General features: G+C 55.0%; 2 protein-coding genes across 3 annotated transcripts; one reads left to right on the plus strand and one right to left on the minus strand.

The window, feature by feature from the left end:
- Nucleotides 1–508: 508 nt before the first annotated feature.
- Nucleotides 509–7,857, minus strand: PLEKHJ1 (pleckstrin homology domain containing J1). The gene is made up of 6 exons (XM_036399348.2): nucleotides 7,743–7,857; nucleotides 6,237–6,304; nucleotides 4,931–4,997; nucleotides 3,291–3,381; nucleotides 3,062–3,125; nucleotides 509–2,636 (listed from the first exon to the last, which is right to left on the minus strand). The coding sequence occupies exons 1-6, from the start codon at nucleotides 7,855–7,857 to the stop codon at nucleotides 2,571–2,573; spliced, it is 471 nt and encodes a 156-aa protein (XP_036255241.1). The 3' UTR covers nucleotides 509–2,570.
- A 60-nt stretch (nucleotides 7,858–7,917) lies between these two features.
- On the plus strand, nucleotides 7,918–20,633 carry SF3A2 (splicing factor 3a subunit 2). Of its 2 annotated transcripts, none has more exons than XM_036399538.2 (9): nucleotides 7,918–7,992; nucleotides 8,991–9,161; nucleotides 10,069–10,140; nucleotides 11,448–11,494; nucleotides 12,255–12,364; nucleotides 13,641–13,690; nucleotides 16,110–16,250; nucleotides 19,024–19,092; nucleotides 20,156–20,633. In XM_036399538.2, exons 2-9 carry the CDS (start codon nucleotides 9,036–9,038, stop codon nucleotides 20,486–20,488), a joined length of 948 nt encoding a protein of 315 aa, XP_036255431.1. In that variant the 5' UTR covers nucleotides 7,918–7,992; nucleotides 8,991–9,035; the 3' UTR covers nucleotides 20,489–20,633. The 2 variants fall into 2 exon arrangements, with proteins under 2 accessions (XP_036255431.1, XP_036255432.1); XM_036399539.1 differs by lacking the exon at nucleotides 7,918–7,992 and adding an exon at nucleotides 8,057–8,074.
- The last annotated feature ends 292 nt before the right edge of the window (nucleotides 20,634–20,925 follow it).

Raw genomic sequence — 20,925 nt, forward strand, 5'->3', positions numbered from 1 at the left:
GTGGCCATGGCAGTGCTGGGTCATGGTTGGACTCGATTTTTTAGAGGTTTTTTCCAACCTAAACTTCCATGATTCCCAACCCATCCGAGCTCTGTTCCCTTTTAGGCAGCAGTGGCACCAGTGCACCAACCCCCAGGCAGCCAGGGCTGTGTTTGAACCTTGGAGCTGGAGGCCACAAACACTTCCTGAGCCAATTCCTGGGAGGATTTCAAATGAGGCACAGCCCCAGCTTCACCCCGAGCCCCCAGCCCTGGCTCTGCTGAGCCTGACCCAGCTCCTCTCCCTCCCCACCTGCCCCTGGCTTGGCTCCAGCACCACTTGGATTAGCTGACCTTTAAAGGTTTCTTCCAACCCAGAATATTCTGATTGTCTGAACAAGCCTCCCCAAAGCCCCTGGTGGAGCCATCCCCAGCTGGGTCCTGAGCAGGAACCACCCCTGGTGCCCCTCTGGCTCCAGCCACCCCTCCCAGGGAGGTGTTGGTGTTGTAGAACAGTTCTGACCACCACAAAGATTAAAACAAGATTTATTGGGAATGTTCACTGTACAACACAGAAATGGCTCTCAGCTGAAACACAACAAGCAAAGACATCAGAGTGTGAAAAATGAACAATTGTCTGTAAATCACCAGCAGTTGATGCAGATTTCAAAGTGTCTACAAAGTACCAACCTCCCTCCCTAAATCCCTAAATCCCACCCCGTGTCCCAGCCCTGCCCTACAATGGATCTGAGTCCCTGGGCCTGGCCTGGCCCTGGAACTCTTCACAGCTTTTGTTGTACATTCAGGTAAGAAATGTCATTGGTGATGAACATTCAAAGTGTTGGGCTTTGCTCTTGCTCACCCAATTGTTCCCTGGAACAGCAAATAAAACCCATTTTCTGCTCAGTGACACTGGAGGGTGGCAGCTGCACCTGGGAAAGGTGTCCTGCAAGGCACAGGTGACACATTTGCTACAGTGGTGGCAGGCCCAGCTGAGAGCTCAGCTCTGCTTTGTAAAAATGCAGGCTGGGCAGGATTGAAATGCCCTTTGGAGTCATGCAAGGATCCTGATCCCCTAAAGCACAGCTCCTGTGTCTTCCTGCTCTTAATCCCTCGCTGCTGCTTCCCCTGGAGCTGCCATCTGTCTACAGCCCCCCCTGGATTCTGCTCCCTCCCTGCTGCCCTCAGCTGATCCTCAGGGCAGCTGCCCCTTGGCTGATTTTGGTAATTTCTGGAGCAAGCACCTGGAATGATTCAAGGGAAAGGGAGTATTTGGGGAGGGAAAAGGGAAAAATCTCAGCTTTGAGATAAAAACTAAAGCATCAGTGACAGGTGTCACTCCTGGTACTCGGCTGCATGAGGTAAAGAGGGAACACCAGGATAGCAAAGGCTGCACTGTGGGCTCTGCTTTGGGCATGAATTCCCAGCCAAGGAGGAAAAGACCCCAAAATTCCTTTCAAGCCCAGCTCAGAGGCTGCTCCACCCCCTCCCTGGGCTGGGCAGCTGGAGGGGAACAACGCCCAGAGCTGCAGCTGCCAAAGGCCAGGCCCAGCCCCAGCCCCGCTCCTGCTGCCAGCAGCCTCTGACAGGGACCCCAGGGACCTTCCCAGAGGCCTCTCCTGGGAGTTGTCCCAGGCTGGGTCCAGGGAAGCTGCTCTGGCAGTCAAGAATCTGGGTCTGCTGCAGCCCTGGGTGTGGGGAGTGTCCTCCACCCCTCATGTCTGGGCAGTTCTCCTTGGTGCAGCCAGAGCCAGGGCTGATCCTATGGGGATGTTGTTCCTAATCCTGATCTCCTCCCTGCAGGAGCTCCAGGACAGGCAGCCCTGGTTCCCTGGCAGCTCACTGGGACCTTGGCACAGTTTTTTGGTCTGTCCCTTTGGACAAAGGGGACACACAGAGGGGTGAAAAGCTGCAGCAGTGGCTCAGGGAATGAAGGGTTAATGCCTGGCTGAGCTGGTGTCCTGCAGCTCCATCCTGCAGCCAAAGGGAGCAGCTCCTGCCCTTGCCAGCTCCTCCATCTGGATCACTGCAGAGCTCTGCAGGCAGGCAGGATCACACAGGGATCTCTCCCTGCCTTTGTTCCCTCGTGCTCTGCAGCTTTGTCCTTTTGGGGGGGCTTATCCAGCCCCCAGGAACTGCAGCTCCTGCCCAGGGGAGGGAAAAGAAGACCCCAAAAGGCCGTGGCTGCACAGGGCTGCAATGCTCCTGTCCATCAGCTGGAGCTGTGGCTGAGCTGGAGGAATTCCCACTCTCCCTGGAGGGCAGGAGAGGGTTAATTTGGAGCCCAGAAATGCATCAGTCACATCCTTTTACAGCCAGGGATGGGCCTGGGAGACTGCAGGAGGATCCTGAGCCAGGGCAGCTGAGCTGAAGGGTGGAGCTGGCCCCAGCATGGCCTGGAGGAGCTGGGGGCTCTGTGAGCCCCAGGCCTGGGGGCTCTGCTCCCACTGCAGCACCCACAGAACAGCTCAGCCCCCCAGCTGGGGCACTGGGAATGTGCAACGAATTTTTTTTAAAAAAAACCTACAAAATGATTGGGGTAATAAATAAAAAAGTCAGGTGGTCAGTGTGGGGAGCTGCAGCAGGGGAGGGTCACTGCCTGTGTGCTCCCAGCTGGAAACGAGCTTCCTCTGAGATTCCATACTGCTCCAGGGGGTCCTGTGGGGAGCACAGGGAGGCACCGGTGAGATGCAGACAAAGGCCAGAGCCCTTGGGCCACACGGGACACAGCAGGGAGCCAAGGTCCAGGGAGCCACAGCCACCTCCCTCCCTGCACCTGGCAGGGGTGGGTGAGCAGCATCCCCAGCCATGGGCCTGCCCAGGGGCTGTGAACTGTTCCAGAGAGCCCCTGGGAGGCCAGGCCAGCTCTGGACCTGTCCAGCTCCAAACCTTGGGCCACTCCAGCACTGGAATTTGTGCAGCCAGGGCGAGGTGCTCAGGTCTGGCTGTGCAGACCACGGCTCCCTATGGGATCTGGGATCTCCTTCCCACACACAGCCTGGGCAGGACTGGCAGCAACAGCCCCTGCTGCCACCCAGAGCCATCAGTGACACCTGAGCAGTGCCCTGCAGGGACTCACTCACCTTCCCTGTCATCTTCTGGATCTCATTCCTGTAGAAAATCAGGCTCCTCCTCAGGAACTCGTAGCTGCAAGACAGGAACAGAGCAGGGGAAGGATGTGGGCAAGTTCCAGATGCTATTTAGAGCTGAGGGAAGCTTGTCTGGGAGGAGACAAGCACTGCCCTCCCAGCTCCTGATGCCAGAACACGGCCCAGAGCCCCCAGCACTGCCCTGGCTCAGGGCTCAGCCCACCTGGCTCTCCTGAGTGCCTCCACCCACTCCTGGCACTGCTCCTCCGTGGCACACTCAAAGCAGTATTTCCTCTCGGGCTCCTCGATGAAACCTGGGACAAGGAAAGGCTCCAGGCAGGTCCTGGCAGAGCTGCTGCTGCTCCCCTGACTCTGCCAGGCCACAATTAGCAGCTCTGTTAACTAAGATGAGCTGGGAATGAGTCTTCCACCCCCACCTCCAGCCCCTCTCCCATTCCCTGGGTGGCTCTGGGTGCCTGGGGCAGCTGCCCACAGCATTTCCCAGCTTACAGCAGCCTGAGTCCTTGGCAAGAGCAACTTCCCAAACTGAGGGTGACCTGAACTGGACCAGCATGGCCAGATCCAGATCCCTGAGGCCCCTTGCAAAGACACCAGGATTTAAATCCAAGTGGGAAACAGCCCTGAGAGAGGAACTGGGATACCTGCAGGGAGCAGCCAACCAAGGAGTTAAACTGCACTGGGAGAAGGCCCTGAGCTGCCTTTGCTGGAGGATTTTGGGGATGTGGCACTCACATGGCACTGCCACCATGGGAAGCAGGTCCTGGTGCCACTCCAGTCCTTGACCAGGACATGTCACCAGTTCCTGTCCCCAGAGCTCTGCTGAGCAGACGCTCAGGGCTGCTGCTGCTGCTGCCAAACACCTCAGGATGTGCTGTGGACACATCCCAGCACCAGGAACTGCTGGGTTTAACCCTGCTCAGGAATCCTCCCCCACCAGAGCTCCCAATACCCCTCAAGCCCAGAATGCAGCACGTGGTGCTGTGGGCTCAGTGTGCTCAGGCTGCCTGAGGGAAGCACAGAGCAGAGCCACAGCTGTGCCTGGCAGCCAGGCCAAAAGATACAGGGATGGCCTTGGAGAAACATCCTGTTATTGTGGCCACATACCTCTGGCACAGGGGATGAAAGGCTGCTCCCAGGGGAGCTGGCCCAGCTGCAGCTGCACAAGGACACACAGAGGGGAGGATGGGGCTGGAGCAGCTTTATCTGAGCCTCTCCAGGGTGTTTTTTTGGATAAAATGCAGCAGCACAGAGCAGATCTGTCAATAACCAAGCTCCCCCTGCCAGGGGTTCCACAGGCACTCAGGGGCCTGGCTGCTCTTAGTGCTGCTGTGCAAAGCCCACAGGCAGGGCCATGGAATAGCCCTGAGATGTCCCTGGGATGGGCCATGGGCACAGTGAGGAACAGCTGGCAGCTGAGGAGTTGCTAAAGTTGGAATGGGCCTTGGAGATCATCAAGTCCAACCATCAGCCCAGCAGCACCAGGTTCACCCCTGTCCCCAAGTGCCCCAGATCTTGTGAACACTGCCAGGGATGGTGACTCCACCACTGCCCCGGGCAGCCTGTGCCAGTGCTTCCAAACCTTTTTGGGGAGTACATTTTCCCCAGTATCCAACCTAAACCTGCCCTGGGCACAACTGGAGCTCATTTCCTCTCCTCCTGTTCCCTGGGAGCAGAGCCTGACCCCACAGAGGGAGAGGAGAAGGGCTGGGGGCAGTGACCCCCAGAGGAGGGGAAGGGCTGAGCTGACCCCAGGGAAACAGGGAGAGCAGGAACTGAGCACTCCAACATTTCCTTCCCCATGTGCCACCAGGGGAAGGCAAAGGGGGCACAGGCAGCACTCACTGATGGAAAAAACATTCTCCTCCTCTTTGGTGATCTTGCAGTGCTCCAGCAGCAGAGCTCCAATGGGCTGGAAAACACAGGGAGAGAGGGTTTAACCCACAGAGCCCCCAACACCACGAGGGTTTAACCCACAGAACCCCAATACCACGAGGGTTTAACCCACAGAGCCCCAATACCATGAGGATTTAACCCACAGAACCCCAGTACCACGAGGGTTTAACCCACAGAACCCCAACACCACGAGGGTTTAACCCACAGAACCCCAATACCACGAGGGTTTAACCCACAGAACCCCAATACCACGAGGGCTGAACCCACAGAGCCCCAATACCACGAGGGCTGAACCCACAGAGCCCCAATACCATGAGGGCTGAACCCACAGTGGAGCCTTTAAAGCAGCTTTCACAAGCTGGGACTGCTTTTAAATAATTCAGTCTGATTGCACCACATTTCACGTTCCTTTAATCAACGTTTTCATGCCAGTCTCACCTGTAGCACTTTGCATTTGTTAATTAAGTGTTAATCACCTCTGGTAGCTCAGATTCAGCCTGGTCTTTACCACTCTGTGATACCAGAGAAGAACTTTTGCTTTTAAAATCAGAGATGAAACATTTACTGTGACACCCAGAATAACCAACACTGAGCTGTGTAAGGGGTGTGCTGGAGCCTTGCAAGGGGTTGAACAGTGTGAGGGGAGCTGGAGCAGCTCAGGATGGACAGAAATCCACCTGGTACTATTCAGGGACATGGGGACAACAGGGGACACTGGCCATGAACAAGAGCAACCACAGGAAATCCTTGTCCAAGTGAACCAAAGTGTCAGAAGCAAATCAGACAGCAGAGAAGGGACTGAAAACCTGATTGATCTTGTATTTCATAGAACTCTGGGTTGGAAGAGACCTCAGAGCCCATCCCATCCCACCCCTGCCATGGCAGGGACACCTCCCACTGTCCCAGGTGCTCCCAGCCCTGTCCAGCCTGGCCTTGGGCACTGCCAGGGATGCAGGGGCAGCCCCAGCTGCTCTGGGCACCCTGTGCCAGGGCCTGCCCACCCTGCCAGGGAACAATTCCTGATTGCCAAGATCCCATCCAGCCCTGCCCTCTGGCACTGGGAGCCATTGCCTGGCTCCTGTCCCTGCAGGCCTTGTCCTTTTCCAGCTCTCCTGGAGCCCTCCTGAGCTGCTGGAAGAGGAAAGGTGGACCCTGCTCCATTTTCCTGCACCCTTTTCCCAGCCCACACAATCCAGGCACAGAAAAAGAAGAAAGGAGGAGGAGAACAAAGCCCAGCCAGGGGCTCAATCCCTACCTCAGCCTCATCAGTGCGGAAATAGAAGAGAAAATTCACCACGAGCTTCACCAGGCGCTTCTTCAGCACTGCAGGGACAGGGGGAGCAGGGCAGGGCTGAGGCAGAGGGCACAGGGGGCACCCCCTGCCAGCTCTGCCAGCCCTGAGCATGGCACTGAGCCCACCAAAGCACCCCCTGCACCCCCCCAAACACTGCCTGGGGGTGACAAAGTGGCCTCAGGGGGACAGAGCCCCTGAGCAGCTCCTCCAACAGCTCAGGAGGAGCTCCCAGCAGCAGCACAGGGCCTCAGGCACTCCAGGAAAAGCTCCAGATCCCAGGAGCCCCACCTGGAGCTGCCAGCACGGGCGTCACCTCCCAGGGACAAAGTCCAGCAGGTCCTCAGAGGAGGAAAGGCTCAGCACAAGGGAGTGAGCACAGCACTCCAGGGCTGGTTTGCAAGGGAATTTGCTGGGAGATTTCAGGGAAGGGTTCCTTCCCCATATCCCCTGGAAATGGGGGATCTCCCTGAGCCCAGCCCAGCCTCAGAACCTCCCTCCACACCCAGACTGGATCCCACCACTCATGCTCCCCATTCCCACAGTGCAGCCTTCCCAGTCTGCCTGTGCCCAGTCCTGCCTCCCAGCACCCCCAGTGCTCTGCCCGCCCAATACAGCCAGTCCTATCCTGCCCCTGTGCCCAGTGCTCCCAGTGCTCTGCCCAGTGCTCCCAGTGCTCTGCCCAGTGCTCCCAGTGCTGCCCACCCAATACAGCCAGTCCTATCCTGCCCCTGTGCCCAGTGCTCCCAGTGCTCTGCCCAGTGCTCCCAGTGCTGCTCACCCAATACAGCCAGTCCCACCCACCCGCTCTGCCCAGTGCTCCCAGTCCTGCCCTGGTTTCCCAGCCTGGATCCTCCAACACCCTCAATTCTCCCACCCAGCTCCCCCAGTCCCTCTTCAGCCTTGCCCCCAGTAACTCCAGTTCTGATTCTGCAGTCGGGGCCCCTCAAGTACCTCCAGTCCCTCCCTGGTCGTACTCCCAGTTTCTCACCCGTGATTCTCCAGTTCCCCCAGCCCCACCATCCAGGGCACTGAGCCTCTCTCTCCCAGTCCCTCCCCAGTATCCCCAGTCTTGATTCTGCAATCGGGGCCCCCCATGCACCCCCAGTCCTGACCCACCTTCACCTTCCTCCCCACACCGCCCTCCAACCCCGCTCCCCCTCCACCCGCCTCCCCCAGTACTCCCAGTTCTCCCAATCCCTCCTTGCCCACTACTCCCCCTTTCCCAGGCCGGATCCTCCAGCACCCCCAGCTCTCCCAGTCCCTCTCCAGTAACCCCAGCCCTGATTCCCCACATAGGGCCCCTCAGATACCCCTGGTCCTGCCCTGCTCCTACCCCAGTAACCCCAGCCCTGATTCCCCACTCGGGGCCCCTCAGGTACCCCCGGTCCTGCCCCCCCCCGATCCTCCCAGTACCCCCGGTCCTGCCCTGGTCCCACTCCAATAACCCCAGCCCTGAGTCCCCCTCACCGTTGCCCTTCTTAGGGACGCTCATGCGGATCTCGGCCGCTTTCTCGGCGGGCTGGCGGGCCAGGGACAGCAGCTCCCGCTCGTTGTAGCGCATGGCGGGCCCGCCCCGGCCCATGGCCCCGCCCGGGCCGCCGCCAGCGCCGCCGGAAGCGCCCTCAGAGCCGCCGGAAGCGCTCGCGGGGCGGCGGGAGCGCGCATGCGCAGGGACGGGAGCGCGCGTGCGCTGGGGACAGAGCGGGGCCGCGCGCAGGTACCGAGCGGGGGTGGGGGCGTGAGGGGAGAGGGGGAACGGGGCAGGACTGGGACAACTGGAGCTGGGATAACCGGGAGAGGTGGGTGAGAAACGGCTGGGAGTGCTGGGAAGGGGGGGATTCAGAGAGCTGGGTATGGAGGGACTGGGAGAACTGGGAAGGAGGGACCGGGAGTGCTGGGTAAGGAGAGACCGGGAGAACTGAGTGAGGAGAGACCGGGAGTGCTGGGTAAGGAAAGGCTGGGAGAGCTCGGTGAGGTGGGACTGGGAGAGCTGGGAAGGAGGAACTGGGAGAGCTGGGTGAGGAGAGGCTGGGAGAACTGGGAAGGGGGTACTGGGAGTCTTGGGTATGGAGGGACTGGGAGAGCTGGGTAAAGAAAAGCTGGGTGAGAGCTGGGTGTGGAGGGACTGGGAGTGCTGGGAAGGAGAAACTGGGAGAGCTGGGTATCAGGGACTGGGAGAACTAGGAAGGAGGTGCTGGGAGAGCTGGGTATGAGGGACTGGGAGTCTTGGGTATGGAGGGACTGGGAGAGCTGGGAAGGGGGGACTGGGAGAACTGGTGAGGAGGGACTGGGAAGGAGGGACTGGGTGTGTTGGGTATGGAGGGATTGGGAGTGTTGGGAAGGAGAGACTGGAAGAGCTGGGCAGCCTGTGGTGGTGGGGCAGCAGATCTGGTGGTGGACAGGGGGGAGCTCTGGGGCTGTTGGTGCCTCGGGTGAGGGGGGAAAGCTCCTGTTTGGGGTCTTGGGGAGCCTCTGGTGGGGCTGCTTGGCCTCACTGGGGCCCAGCTGGCCTTGGGAGTGGCTGAGGAGATAGGAAGGGCTCCGGGGGGATTTTCTGGGTCCTTTTACTCCACTTTCCTGAGTTGGTGGTACCAGATGTGCTCCATGTGGGATTGCATCCCGTGCTGTGTACCCAGGGCGCGTCTGGGGTGTCCTCCCCATCCTCACCGCCGGGCTGAACAATGCTGTGACTCAGTGACCGCTTTCTTCTCCCAGCTTGTCCGTTTCTCCAGGAGGAGCTGAAGGCCAGGAATCCCCGCCATGGATTTCCAGCACCGCCCCGGGGGTAAAACCGGCAGCGGGGGCGTGGCCTCGGCCTCCGAGAGCAACCGCGACCGGCGGGAGCGGCTCCGCCAGCTGGCCCTGGAGACCATCGACATCAACAAGGTACAGGGACCCCCACGGCCCGGGGACACGGTGCAGGGTCACATCCATGGCATCATGGCGGGGTTTGGGTTGAAAGGAGCATTAAAGCTCTTCCAGGGACATCTGCAGCTATCGCAGGTGCTCCAAGCCCCCTTCCAGCCTGGCTTTGGATGCTTCCAGGGATGCAGGGGCAGCCACGGATGCTCTGGGAAATCCATGCCAGGGCCTCACCACCCTCACAGCCAAGAATTTCTTCCCAATATCCCAACTAAACCTACTCTTGGTCTATTTGAAGCCATTTCCCCTTGTCCTGTTCCAAAGTTCCCCTCCAGCTCTCTTGCAGCCCCTTTAGGCTCTATGGTCACCCCAGAGCCTTTTTGTGTCCAAGCTGAGCTGTGAGTTGGGTTTAAATATTCCTGTTTGTGGACATGTGGGGGTTGAATAAGGAATATTTGGGACAGAGTCACAAGGAGGTTCCAGCTCTTGTGTATCCATCTATTCCCAGTCTCCCCAGGGCTGGTTTGGGTTGTGGTGTTTCCTGCTGCAGCTGGGGATTCTGTCACCAATGCACACAGCTGCTGTTGGTTCTCTCTGTATCCTCCTCCTAAAGCTCTCTTGTGCTGTTAATTAAAAATGTGAACTCAGCTACAGGATCCTAGGATTTCCTGAGCTGGGAGGGACCCTCAGGGATGATCAGTGCAGCCCCTGTCCCTGCACAGACACCCCAAAAACCCCACCCTGAGCAGCCCTGGGAGCTCCTGGAGCTCTGTCCTTGGACTGGGACCATTCCCTGGGGAGCCTGGGCAGTGCCCAGCAGCCTCAGGAGGAGGAACCCACTTCCTCCAGTGCAGAACTCTGCAGTATTTTGGTTATTCCCTTGCTTTGCCAATGGATTTTGCTCATAACTTGTCCATCATTCTCTTCCCAGGACCCCTATTTTATGAAAAATCATCTGGGCTCCTACGAGTGCAAGCTTTGCCTGACACTGCACAACAATGAGGTGAGGGGAACATGTGCCTGTCCTGATCCCAGCAGCAGCAGCAACTTGGGAATAACAGGAGCTTCAGCACCTGGGCAGTGACTGCTGAGATGTGAGGGGTGGTGTCTTGGTTTGAACAGACAGGTGTTTGTTAAGGAAGGCAGGAGCCTCCCCTGAAATGGAAAATGTAAACACTCTCCCTGGGAATTGTTATAAATTTGAAATTTGGGGTCTCTCAGGCAAAGATATGGGAGCAGGAATAACAGTTCTTTATTAGGGGAAAAAAAATAAAAATAAACAGTGCAGTGATACAAAACAAACCCTGCCAGAGTCAGACCATGCCCTGCCCCCTGTGTGTCAGGGGGTGGCACAGCCCCATCCCATGGGGGCTCAGCCCTCCTGCAGTGCCAGCTGTGGTTCTGCTGGAGCAGGGATCCTGCACAAGGGGGGAGTTTTCCTCTGCAGCTCCAGTGGAAAAGGCAGCTGCTCCTCTGGCAATGCAGAGGAAAGGCTGTTCTGGTGTCCCAAAGCTCACATTGGATCCAGGTAGGAATGCTCGGCTCCTGCCCTGGGCGCAGCATCTCCCCATGGGATGCTGGAATTGGATCAGCCCTGCAGGGACACTCAGTGGCCATGGACAGCAGAGATCTCCTGGAGGGAGGGTTGGTGTGGGAGAGATAAAGAAAAAACTGCCCCAAGAATAGCAGAGAACTGCCCCAGCTCTGACAGGTGGGAACAGAACACACAGCCCCATCTGGGATAGCTGGATAAACCTGACAGTGTGGGCTGTGATCTTGTTGAGGGCTGTAGTTTTCTTCTGAAGGTTCAGCAGTAGTGTAGATGAGCTTGGTCTTCTTCTGAGAATCTAGTAAAAAATAAAGCTGTTCTTCATAGACTCTAACAGAGAAAGACTGCTTCCAGTGTGCTAAATCTCAGATTATATCCAAGTAAGAATGCTCAGCTCCTCCCCCTGAGCAGGCACCTCACAATGAGATGATGTAATTTTATCAGTTATGTAGTGAGATCCAATAGTTCATTAACAAAGATATCTCCCCAGAGGGAAGATTAGCTGTAGAAGAGATAAAGGAAACTGCCCAGTTAACAGAAAATAACTGCCCCACTTCTAACACATAAAAATAAAATACACACATATCTTATAACCCAAGACATCATGGCAGCTCAGCAGCTGAGAGCAATCTGCACTTTTGGAGTGAGATTCCTCTGTGCTGAGGATTAAAACTCCCTTGTCAGGGAGTGCTGCAGCCACCCTGTGACAGGAATGGTTCAGGCATGGCTTCATTTAACTTCCACCTTGGTTTTTATTTCAGGGGAGTTACTTAGCACATACCCAGGGGAAGAAGCATCAGACCAATTTGTAAGTTATCCTCTTCCATAACTTTATTCTCCATTACTGAAGCACTTTAATATTAATGATGTTGAGTGTCTGTAGTTCTTTAACTCCACTGCACTCTGCTTGATTGTTCTTTGACTGTGGTTCCTCAGGCAGCCAGGAGGCACAGCCTGAACCTGCTTGAAAAATGATCCTCAAGATCTCCATTTTAAGCTCAAGTTCAAATCCAGTTGTGAAATTTCTGAAGGAAGAGGGAGAGAGAGTTTTAAAGGCAAATTGTCTGAGTCTAGATAGAAGGATCTCTGCCTGCCAGAGCTCCAGGAACATTTGGACAATGCTCTCAGGATGTTCAGGGTGGGATTGTTGGAGTGTGAGCAGGGCCAGAGACTGGATTTGATTCCTCAACTCAGGAGATTCCAAAATTCTGTGATCTGGATTTATCAATACAGGTTTAGAGAAGTTTGTAAGTTTTGTTTTAAGGAATCCAGTTTGCTTTGCTTGATCTGTGGGTTTGGCTTTCTTTTTGCTTTTTTCTTTCTTTTTCATGTTGATTTCAAGAATTAAAGTCTTTTCAAATCCATCTGTGGAGCCTGGCCTCAAGGTCATGGTGAGGGTGGATCAGATGGTTGAGTGACAACCTTTAGCTAGGGAGGAGGATGGATACAGCTGGGGATAAAATAGGATTTCCTGGCATGATTCCTGTGGAATGCTGTGCTGAGGGATTCAAACTGCTCCTGGGTTTCCTTTAGAAACAATAATTCTTAAATTCTGAATTCATCCCCAGGGCTCGACGAGCTGCCAAGGAAGCCAAGGAAGCCCCAGCCCAGCCTGCCCCAGAGAAGGTCAAAGTGGAAGTGAAGAAATTTGTGAAAATTGGGCGCCCAGGCTACAAAGGTGAGCCAGGGGTGCCCAGGAGGTCCCTGCTGGGCAGTCCCTGCCTGGTGAGATGTGAATTATTCTTTAATTCTTTGGAGCAGTTCTGCCCATGAATAAGATATGGGCTCTTTCCTGGAGTCTTTTTATTGTTTAAATTGCTCATGGAACTTCTCTTTATGGCTGGCAGGCAGGGAGAACCACTTCAATAATAGATGGGTGTGTCTCAGGCTGCCAGGGAGATGATGGCATTTCATCTCCTCCTCCTCTTGTGCTGCAGCACCTTTCATTAATGCTGTAAATCATTAGGAAAAAAAAATAAAATAAACAATGTCATTCTGAAAAACCCCATTCTGTTCCATGCAGAACTCATGGGTTTTTTTCTGGTTTTCATGTTTTTTTGGCCAGCAATGCAAAATTTGGCTTTTTAACCTCACCAGTGCTTTGCCCCACAGCAGCTGAACTTCAGCAGAGGAGAATCATGGAATAATTTAGGTTGGAAAATACTTTAAGGTCGTTGAGTCCAACAGTAAACTTAGCACTGCCAAGGGCACAGCTAAACCATGTCCCCAGGTGCCACATCCACAGGTGTTTTAACAGGGATGCTGATTCCTGGACTGCCCCTTCCAATGCTTTACAGCCTTTCAGGGAAGGAATTTTCCCAATTTCCAACCTAAATCTGGCCCAGCTTTTCCCTGTTCCCTCTGTGGCTGTTCCCTCTGCTCCTGTCCCTGTTCTCTGGAGCAGAGCCTGACACCCCTGGGCTGTCCCCTCCTGTCAGGAGCTGTGCAGAGCCACAAGGGCCCCCCTGAGCCTCCTTTGCTCCAGGCTCAGCCCCTTCCCAGCTCCCTGAGCCTCTCCTGGTGCTCCAGCCCCTTCCCCAGCTCTGTTCCATTCTCTGGGCACCCCCAGCCCCTCAGTGTCATTCTTGGGGTGAGGGACCCAAACCTGCCCATGGCAGTGACACAATCCCAGAATGGTTTGGGTTGGAGGGGACCTTAAACCCATCCCACCCCTGCCATGGCAGGGACACCTCCCACTGCCCCAGGCTGCTCCCAGCCCTGTCCAGCCTGGCCTTGGGCACTGCCAGGGATGCAGGGGCAGCCCCAGCTGCTCTGGGCACCCTGTGCCAGGGCCTGCCCACCTTACAGAAGCAGCTTTGTGACATTTTGTTTGATAAACAGGAGAAAAATCTTGTAATGTTTAATTGTTGGAAACTTTGTGTGTTTCCCAGGGCAGATTAATGCTGCTCTCACTCTGCTGGAGCATTCTCAGCTTTCTTATTTTTGTTTTACAGTGACCAAACAGAGAGACCCAGAAACAGGCCAGCAGAGCCTTCTCTTCCAGGTAAGGGCAGGGTTCAAACTCTCCTTGTCAGGGTTTTCCAGGTTTTCCACTGCTGCTAAATGAGCAGTTCTTTGCAGGACCCATGAAATCAATAATAATAAGGAGGCCTTGTCTTCCTTGTTGCTGCGGCTGATTGTGTTGAGCAAATCCCTGAGCTCAGCTCTCAGGCTGTGTAGTAGGAGAGGGATATTTCTGAGGTGGAATGAGATGAGGATCACAGGATGGTTTGGGCATTAAAATTTATCTGTTTCCATCCCCCTGTGATGGGCAGGGACATCTCCCATGAGACCAGTTTGCTCTAACCTGGCCTTGGACACTTCCAGGGATGGAGCAACCACAGCTGCTCTGGGCACTCTGTGCCAGGCCCTCCCACCCCTCTCAGGGAACAATTCCTTCCCAACATCTCTCCTAAATTTCCCCTAATTCAGTTTGGGGACTTTAATCCCAAAGCATTCTGGGATTCTCAGCCTTTCCTCTGCTCTTTGTTTCCTTTGCCTTGGGGATTGCTCTGGGTGTGCTCCACACTGGGGGATGTGTTTGGTGGCCAAGAAGGCCAATGGCTCCTGGCCTGGATCAGGAATTGTGTGGCCAGGAGGATCAGGGAGGTCATTCTGCCCCTGTGCTTGGCACTGGTGAGGGCACACTTTGATTATTGTGTCCAGTTCTGGCTCCTCAGTTTAGGAAGGACCTTGAGATGCTTGAGGAAGGCAACAAGGCTGGTGAGGAGCTGGGAACACAAAGCCAGTGAGGAATATTTGAAGGAGCTGGGGTTGTTTAGCCTGGAGAAGAGGAGGCTCAGAGGTGACCTTATTGCTCTCTACACCTTCCTGAAGGGAGGTTGGAGACAGGTGGGGTTGGTCTCTTCCACTGGGCAGCACTGACAGAACCAGAGGACACAGCCTCAAGCTGCATCAGAGAAGGTACAGGTTGGATATTAGGAAGAAATTTTTCTGGAATGTTCTTCTCAGGGAGGTGGTGGAATCACCATCTCTGGATGTGTTTAAAAATAAAGTCTGGACATGGCCCTTGGTGCTACATTCTGGTTGGGGTGTTAGGGCATAGGGTGGACTTGATGATCTTAGAGGTCTCTTCCAACCTTGTGATTCTGAAAAACATCCCTGAGGTTTTTGTGCTGACCCAGCCAGCTCCTGGCCACTTCCCCAGCCTGGAAGAGGCCTCAGCAGGGTCAGAAAAAGCTCCTGTGCTGAAGAGCTTCTCATCTCAGAACAGGGAGGCAGCAGCTGGGTTTGGGAGCCTTTGGGGGAGTCTGACAGCAAAAAGGACAGGACACAGACTGTAGGGGATACAGTCTCCAGCTATGTCAGGGAAGGTATAGGTTGGATATTAGGAAGAAATTTTTCACCAAAAGAATAATAAAGCACTGGAATGCTCTTGCCAGGGAGGTGGTGGAATCACCATCTCTGGATGTGTTTAAAAATAAAAACTGGACATGGCCCTTGGTGCTATAGTCTGGTTGAGGTGTTAGGGCATAGGTTGGACTCCATGATCTTAGAGGTCTCTTCCAACCTCATTATTCTGGGATTCTGATTCTCTGTGATTCTGGGATTCTGAGCAGAGCTGGGGGTGCAGAGGGGGGGTTGTTTGTGGTGGTGTTCACAGGGGGTCCCAGGACGAGGGAAGAGATGAGAATCTTGACTCCATGTTTCAGAAAGTTGATTTATTATTTTATGATATATATGATATTAAAAGAAAATGATATATTAAAACCATACTAAAAGAATAGAAGAAAGGATTTCATCAGAAGGCAGGAAAGGGGAAAGGGAAGGAAAGGGGAAAGGGAAGGAAAGGGAAGGGGAAGCAAAGGGAAAAGGGAAGGGAAGGGGGAAGGGAAGGAAAGGGGAAAGGGAAGGAAAGGGGGAAGGAAGGGAAAGGGGGAAGGGAAGGGGAAAGGGGAAAGGAAAGGGGAAAGGGAAAGGGAAGGAAAGGGGAAAGGAAGAAGGAAAGGAAAGGGGAAAGGAAAGGAAAAAGGAAAGGAAAGGAAAAAGGAAAGGAAAGGAGAAAGGAAAGGAAAAAGGAAAGGAAAGGGGAAAGGAAAGGGGAAAGGAAAGGAAAGGGGAAAGGAAAGGAAAGGGGAAAGGAAAGGAAAAAGGAAAGGAAAGAATAACAAAAGCTCATTACCCTCAGAGAGTCTGAGCCAGCTGACTGTGATTGGCCATTAATTAGAAACAACCAACATGGGCCAATCCCAGATGCACCTGTTGCATTCCACAGCAGCAAATAACCATTGCTCACATTTCATTTCTGAGGCCTCTCAGCTCCTCAGGAGAAAAAACCCTAAGGAAAGGCTTTTCCATAAAATACATCTGTGACAGAGGTCTCTCCCAACCTCATTACTCTGTGCTTCTGAGCAGAGCTGGGGGTGCACAGGGGGGTTGTTGATGCTGCCCTGTCCCCCCAGATCGATTACCCAGAGATAGCAGAGAGCATCATGCCCCGGCACCGCTTCATGTCGGCCTACGAGCAGCGCATCGAGCCCCCGGACCGGCGCTGGCAGTACCTGCTGATGGCAGCTGAGCCCTACGAGACCATTGCCTTCAAGGTGAGACTGCAGGGCAAGGCTGGGACACTGCCTGGCTCTGACAGCACAGCTGTGTGCTCAGGAAGGCAGCAGCCTCCCTGAAATGGGAAATGTAAACCCTGACCCTCCAAAATATTGTAATTTTGAAATTATGGTGCTCTCAGGCAAAGATAGAGGAATAAGAGTAATGGTTCTTTACTAGGGAAACTGGAAATACAGATGTAATAGTGCAAACAGAGTCAGAATAGGAGCTGACACCCTGGGTCCTGGTGTCTGGGTTTGAACAGACAGGTGTGTGCTCAGGAAGGCAGCAGCCTCCCTGAAATGAAAAATGCAAACCCTCTCCCTCTGAATTTTTATAATTTTGAAATTAAGGTGCTCTTAGGCGAAGATAGAGGAATAAGAATAATGTTTTTTTACTAGGGAAGCTGGAAATACAGATGTAATAGTGCAAACAGAGTCAGAATAGGAGCTGACACCCTGGGTCCTGGTGTCTGGGTTTGAACAGACAGGTGTGTGCTCAGGAAGGCAGCAGCCTCCCCTGAAATGGGAAATGCAAACCCTCTCCATCCTAATTACTATAATTTTGAAATTAAGGTGCTCTCAGGCAAAGATAGAGGGATAAGAATAATGGTTCTTTACTAGGGAAACTGGAAATATAAATGTAATAGTGCAAACAAGCTACTGCCAGAGTCAGAATAGGAGCTGACACCCTGGAGCCTGGTGTCTGGGTTTGAACAGACAGGTGTGTGCTGAGGAAGGCAGCAGCCTCCCCTGAAATGGAAAATGCAAACCCTCTCCCTCCTAATTGCTATAATTTTGAAATTAAGGGGCTCTCAGGCAAAGATATGGGAATAGGAATAACAGTTCTTTACTAGGAAAACTAAAAATACAAATGCAATAGAACAAACAAACCCTGCCAGAGTCAGCCCATGCCCTGTCCCCTGTGTGTCAGGGGGTGGCACAGCCCCATCCCATGGGGGCTCAGCCCTCCTGCAGTGCCAGCTGTGGCTCTGCTGGAGCAGGGATCCTGCACAAGGGGGGAGTTTTCCTCTGCAGCTCCAGGGCTGCTGGAGATGGGCCTGGGCTCCCTCTGGCCATGAAGGGCAGCAGAAGCTGCTCCTCTGGGAATGCACTGGGCAAAGGCTGCTGGGCTGTGCCAGGCTCACATTGGATCCAGGTAGGAATGCTCGGCTCCTGCCCTGGGCGCAGCATCTCCCCATGGGATGATGGAATTGGATCAGCCCTGCAGGGCCACTCAGTGGCCATGGACAGCAGAGATCTCCTGGAGGGAGGGTTGGTGTGGGAGAGATAAAGAAAAAACTGTCCCAAGAACAGCAGAGAACTGCCCCAGCTCTGACAGATAGGGATAGAATATGTCTATTTCCAGCTTAAGACAGAAAGCAATCCTGGGAAAGCTGGGAGAATTCCCTTCCTGCCTTTGCCAGGTCAAGGGAAGGGATTGTCCTGCTCTGCTCTGCTCTGGGGTGGCCTCACCATCAGTGTTATGTGTGGTCACTGTGATGTGAGGAAGGTACTGAGCCATTAGAGAGTGTCCAGAGGAGGGACACAGAGCTGGGGAAGGGGCTGAGGAAAAAAGGAATTCAGCAGCAAATCCCAAAGCCAAACAGGACCCAGATGTCCTGGAAATCAGCAGACATGCAGAGAACCAGACCAAGGTGCCCAAGCTGAGCTCCTCTAAGGCAGGAGCATCCCTTGGGATGTGCTCAGCAACTGTTCCAGGCATCACAGCAGATCTGGCTCATCTCAGACACTGCAGAAAGGGCCCTGGGGGTCCTGGTCAGGGGCAAGTTGGATCTGAGTCACTGCTGGGCCCTGGCAGCCCCAAGGGCCACCCTGTGCTGGGGGCACCAGGCCCAGGGAGGGATTGTCCCACTCTGCTCTGCCCTGGGGCAGCCTCACCTCCAGTGCTGCGGGCACTTTGGGCACCACGAGATCAGAAGGAGCCAAAGCTGTTGGAGAGTGGCCAAAGGAGGGACACGGAGCTGGGGAAGGGCTGAGGAGCAGCTGAGGGCACTTGGCTGGTTCAGCTGGAGCCCAGGAGACTGAGGGGAGGCTCCTGGGGGCTGCAGCTCCTGCCCAGGGCAGGCACAGGGGCAGGGGCTGAGCTCTGCTCTGGGACAGGGACAGGAGCCCAGCAAGGGCTGGAGCTGGGCCAGGCCTTGGCATGGAGCTCAGGGCAAGGTTCTGCCCCCCGAGGCTGCTGGGCACTGCCCAGGCTCCCCAGGGAATGGTGCCAAGGCTGCCAGAGCTCCAGGAGCTCCCAGGGCTGCTCAGGGTGGGGTTCTTGGGGTGCCTGTGCAGGGATGGGGCTGCACTGATCATCCCTGAGGGTCCCTTCCAGCTCAGGACATTCTGTAATTAATTCCTAATGAAGCCTCTGATGTCTGTGCTAACCCTCATGGAGAGGAAGGGGGGGTCAGGAAGACGTGGCTGGAAGTCTTTAAACCCCACTGAGGTTTGGTGGAGGACTCTGGTATGAAAACCAGACTGTGCTGAGCCCTGGGGAGCTGTGAATTCCCAGAGTCTGGCACAGACAGGAGCCTCCTGGGCTTCACTGCTCAGCCTCTGTGCAGATGTTCAGGGAGGGATTTTTGCTGCTCGTCCTTGACCGATAGGGAAGTAACTTAATTCTTTCCTGCCCCCACTTCTGTCTTAACAACTCTGCAAGGCCTGGAATAACTGTGCTTATCTCTCAGGCTCTGGGGCTAAAAAGGGCCTTTGAGCTAATCTGGTGCTGCTAAGAATAGCTCTGTGTTCTCTTTTGGTGCAGGTGCCAAGCAGAGAAATTGATAAAGCAGAGGGAAAGTTTTGGACTCACTGGAACAGAGAAACCAAACAGGTAACTGAGGTTTTGTGATGTTTGTCCTTAAGGAGAGCAGAGCAACTTGAGAGAGTGGCATCAGTTCTGTCCTTTGCCTCTGCTGTTCCAATCTCCATTCTCTAAATGCACCTGAGCAGTGGGAGCTGACAGAGATCCCCTTGTGGGGAATCTTGGAGAGGATTCAGTTTCTGGCAGCAGCAGCAGGATGGGGCATAAATACCCAGAGAAAAGGAGGCTCAGGGGGAACCTTCTTGCTCTTAGAGCTCCCTGACAGGAGGGTGCAGCCAGAGGGGGGTCAGGCTCTGCTCCCAGGGAACAGAAGAGAGCAGAGGGAGCGGCCTCAAGCTGTGCCAGGGGAAGTTTAGGTTGGATATTGGGAAAATTCCTTCACTTAAAGCATTGTCAGGCATTGGAACAGACTGCCTAGGCCAGTGGTGAAGTCACCACCCCTGGAAGGGTTCAAAAACACGTGGATGTGGCATTTGTGGTCATGGTTTAGTGGTGAATGTGGTGCTGCTGCTGTACTTGTTGGTCTTAGGGTTAGGGTTAGGTTTGGCTTTTCCCAGCCTAAAGATTCCATGAGAATGGACTGTGTCCTCTGCCTGGCTCTGTGCCCTGTGTTCCCTGCACACACCTGCCTGAGGCATCCTGGGGCTGGGGCTGCTCCCCTTTATCCAGGGAACAGTGCCTGGGGGGCTCCCACCCCTCACAGGAACCTCAGTGCTCAGAGTCCAGAGGAGTTAAAATCTGGGGCAAGACCGGTGCCAGTCACAGATGCTGCCAGGGCTGGGACAGGAGGGTGACAGGAGGGGCCTGAGCTGTTCTCTGGGGCAGAGAGCAGCTCCTGGGTGCTGGCAGAGCTGTCACCAGGCTGCTGGGCACTGCCCAGGCTCCCCAGGGAATGGTGCCAAGGCTGCCAGAGCTCCAGGAGCTCCCAGGGCTGCTCAGGGTGGGGATGTTGGGGCGGCTGTGCAGGGACAGGGGTTGGATCAATGATCCCTGAGGGTCCCTCCCAGCTCAGGGCACTCCAGAATTCTGGCAATCTCTGATTTAATCGTTCCCTTTTCTCTCCCATTCCCAGTTCTTCCTTCAATTCCACTTCAAGATGGAGAAGCCCCCAGCGCCCCCAAACCTCCCCCCGGGGCCCCCGACCGTCAAGCGGCCGCCGCCCCCTCCCCTGATGAACGGGCTGCCCCCTCGGCCCCCCCTGCCCGACTCCATGCCCCCCCCTCCCCCCGGGGGCATGGCTCTGCCCCCCATGCCCCCCTCGGGGCCGGTGCCCCCCCCCCCGGTGCCCCCCCAGCTGCCCCCAGCGCCCGGGGTGCCCCCCCCGGCTCCCCTGCCCCCCATGATGCGGCCGCCGCTGCCCACCGAGGGCCCGGGCACCATCCCCCCTCCTCCTCCCTCCAACTGAAGCTCTCCTGGACTCCATCCCTTGGGATTTGTGTCTTTTTAACTGCAGCTCACCCCCCATCCATCCAGGGAACAGATCCTTTTTGTACCTCTGCAAAGCTCAATGAACTCTGTAGGTTCATTAAAAGGTTTTTGATTCTCCTTTCCCTCTGCTTTCCTGTGCTGCTTTTGGGGTTCACTGTCCTCACCCCCATTCCCAGGCTGGTTGTATTTTGGAAATTCTCCAAAGAGGAGGCAAAGGATTGGGAATCTCAAGGCATCTCCTTCCATCAGCTGTCTTGGCCTGAGGAATCCCCCTCAGGCTGTCCCATTAATTACCCCCCATTAATCAGTTTTGATTCAACCAAAGCCCTTCATCCCTGTTCATTCACTGAGGGGGGACATGGAAAGGCTCCTGTTACTGATATTAAATCTTAGTTTATTGTTATAATTCATTAA

This window comes from Molothrus ater, chromosome 26, assembly GCF_012460135.2.
Source record: "Molothrus ater isolate BHLD 08-10-18 breed brown headed cowbird chromosome 26, BPBGC_Mater_1.1, whole genome shotgun sequence".
Classification (NCBI taxonomy): Eukaryota; Metazoa; Chordata; class Aves; order Passeriformes; family Icteridae; genus Molothrus; species Molothrus ater.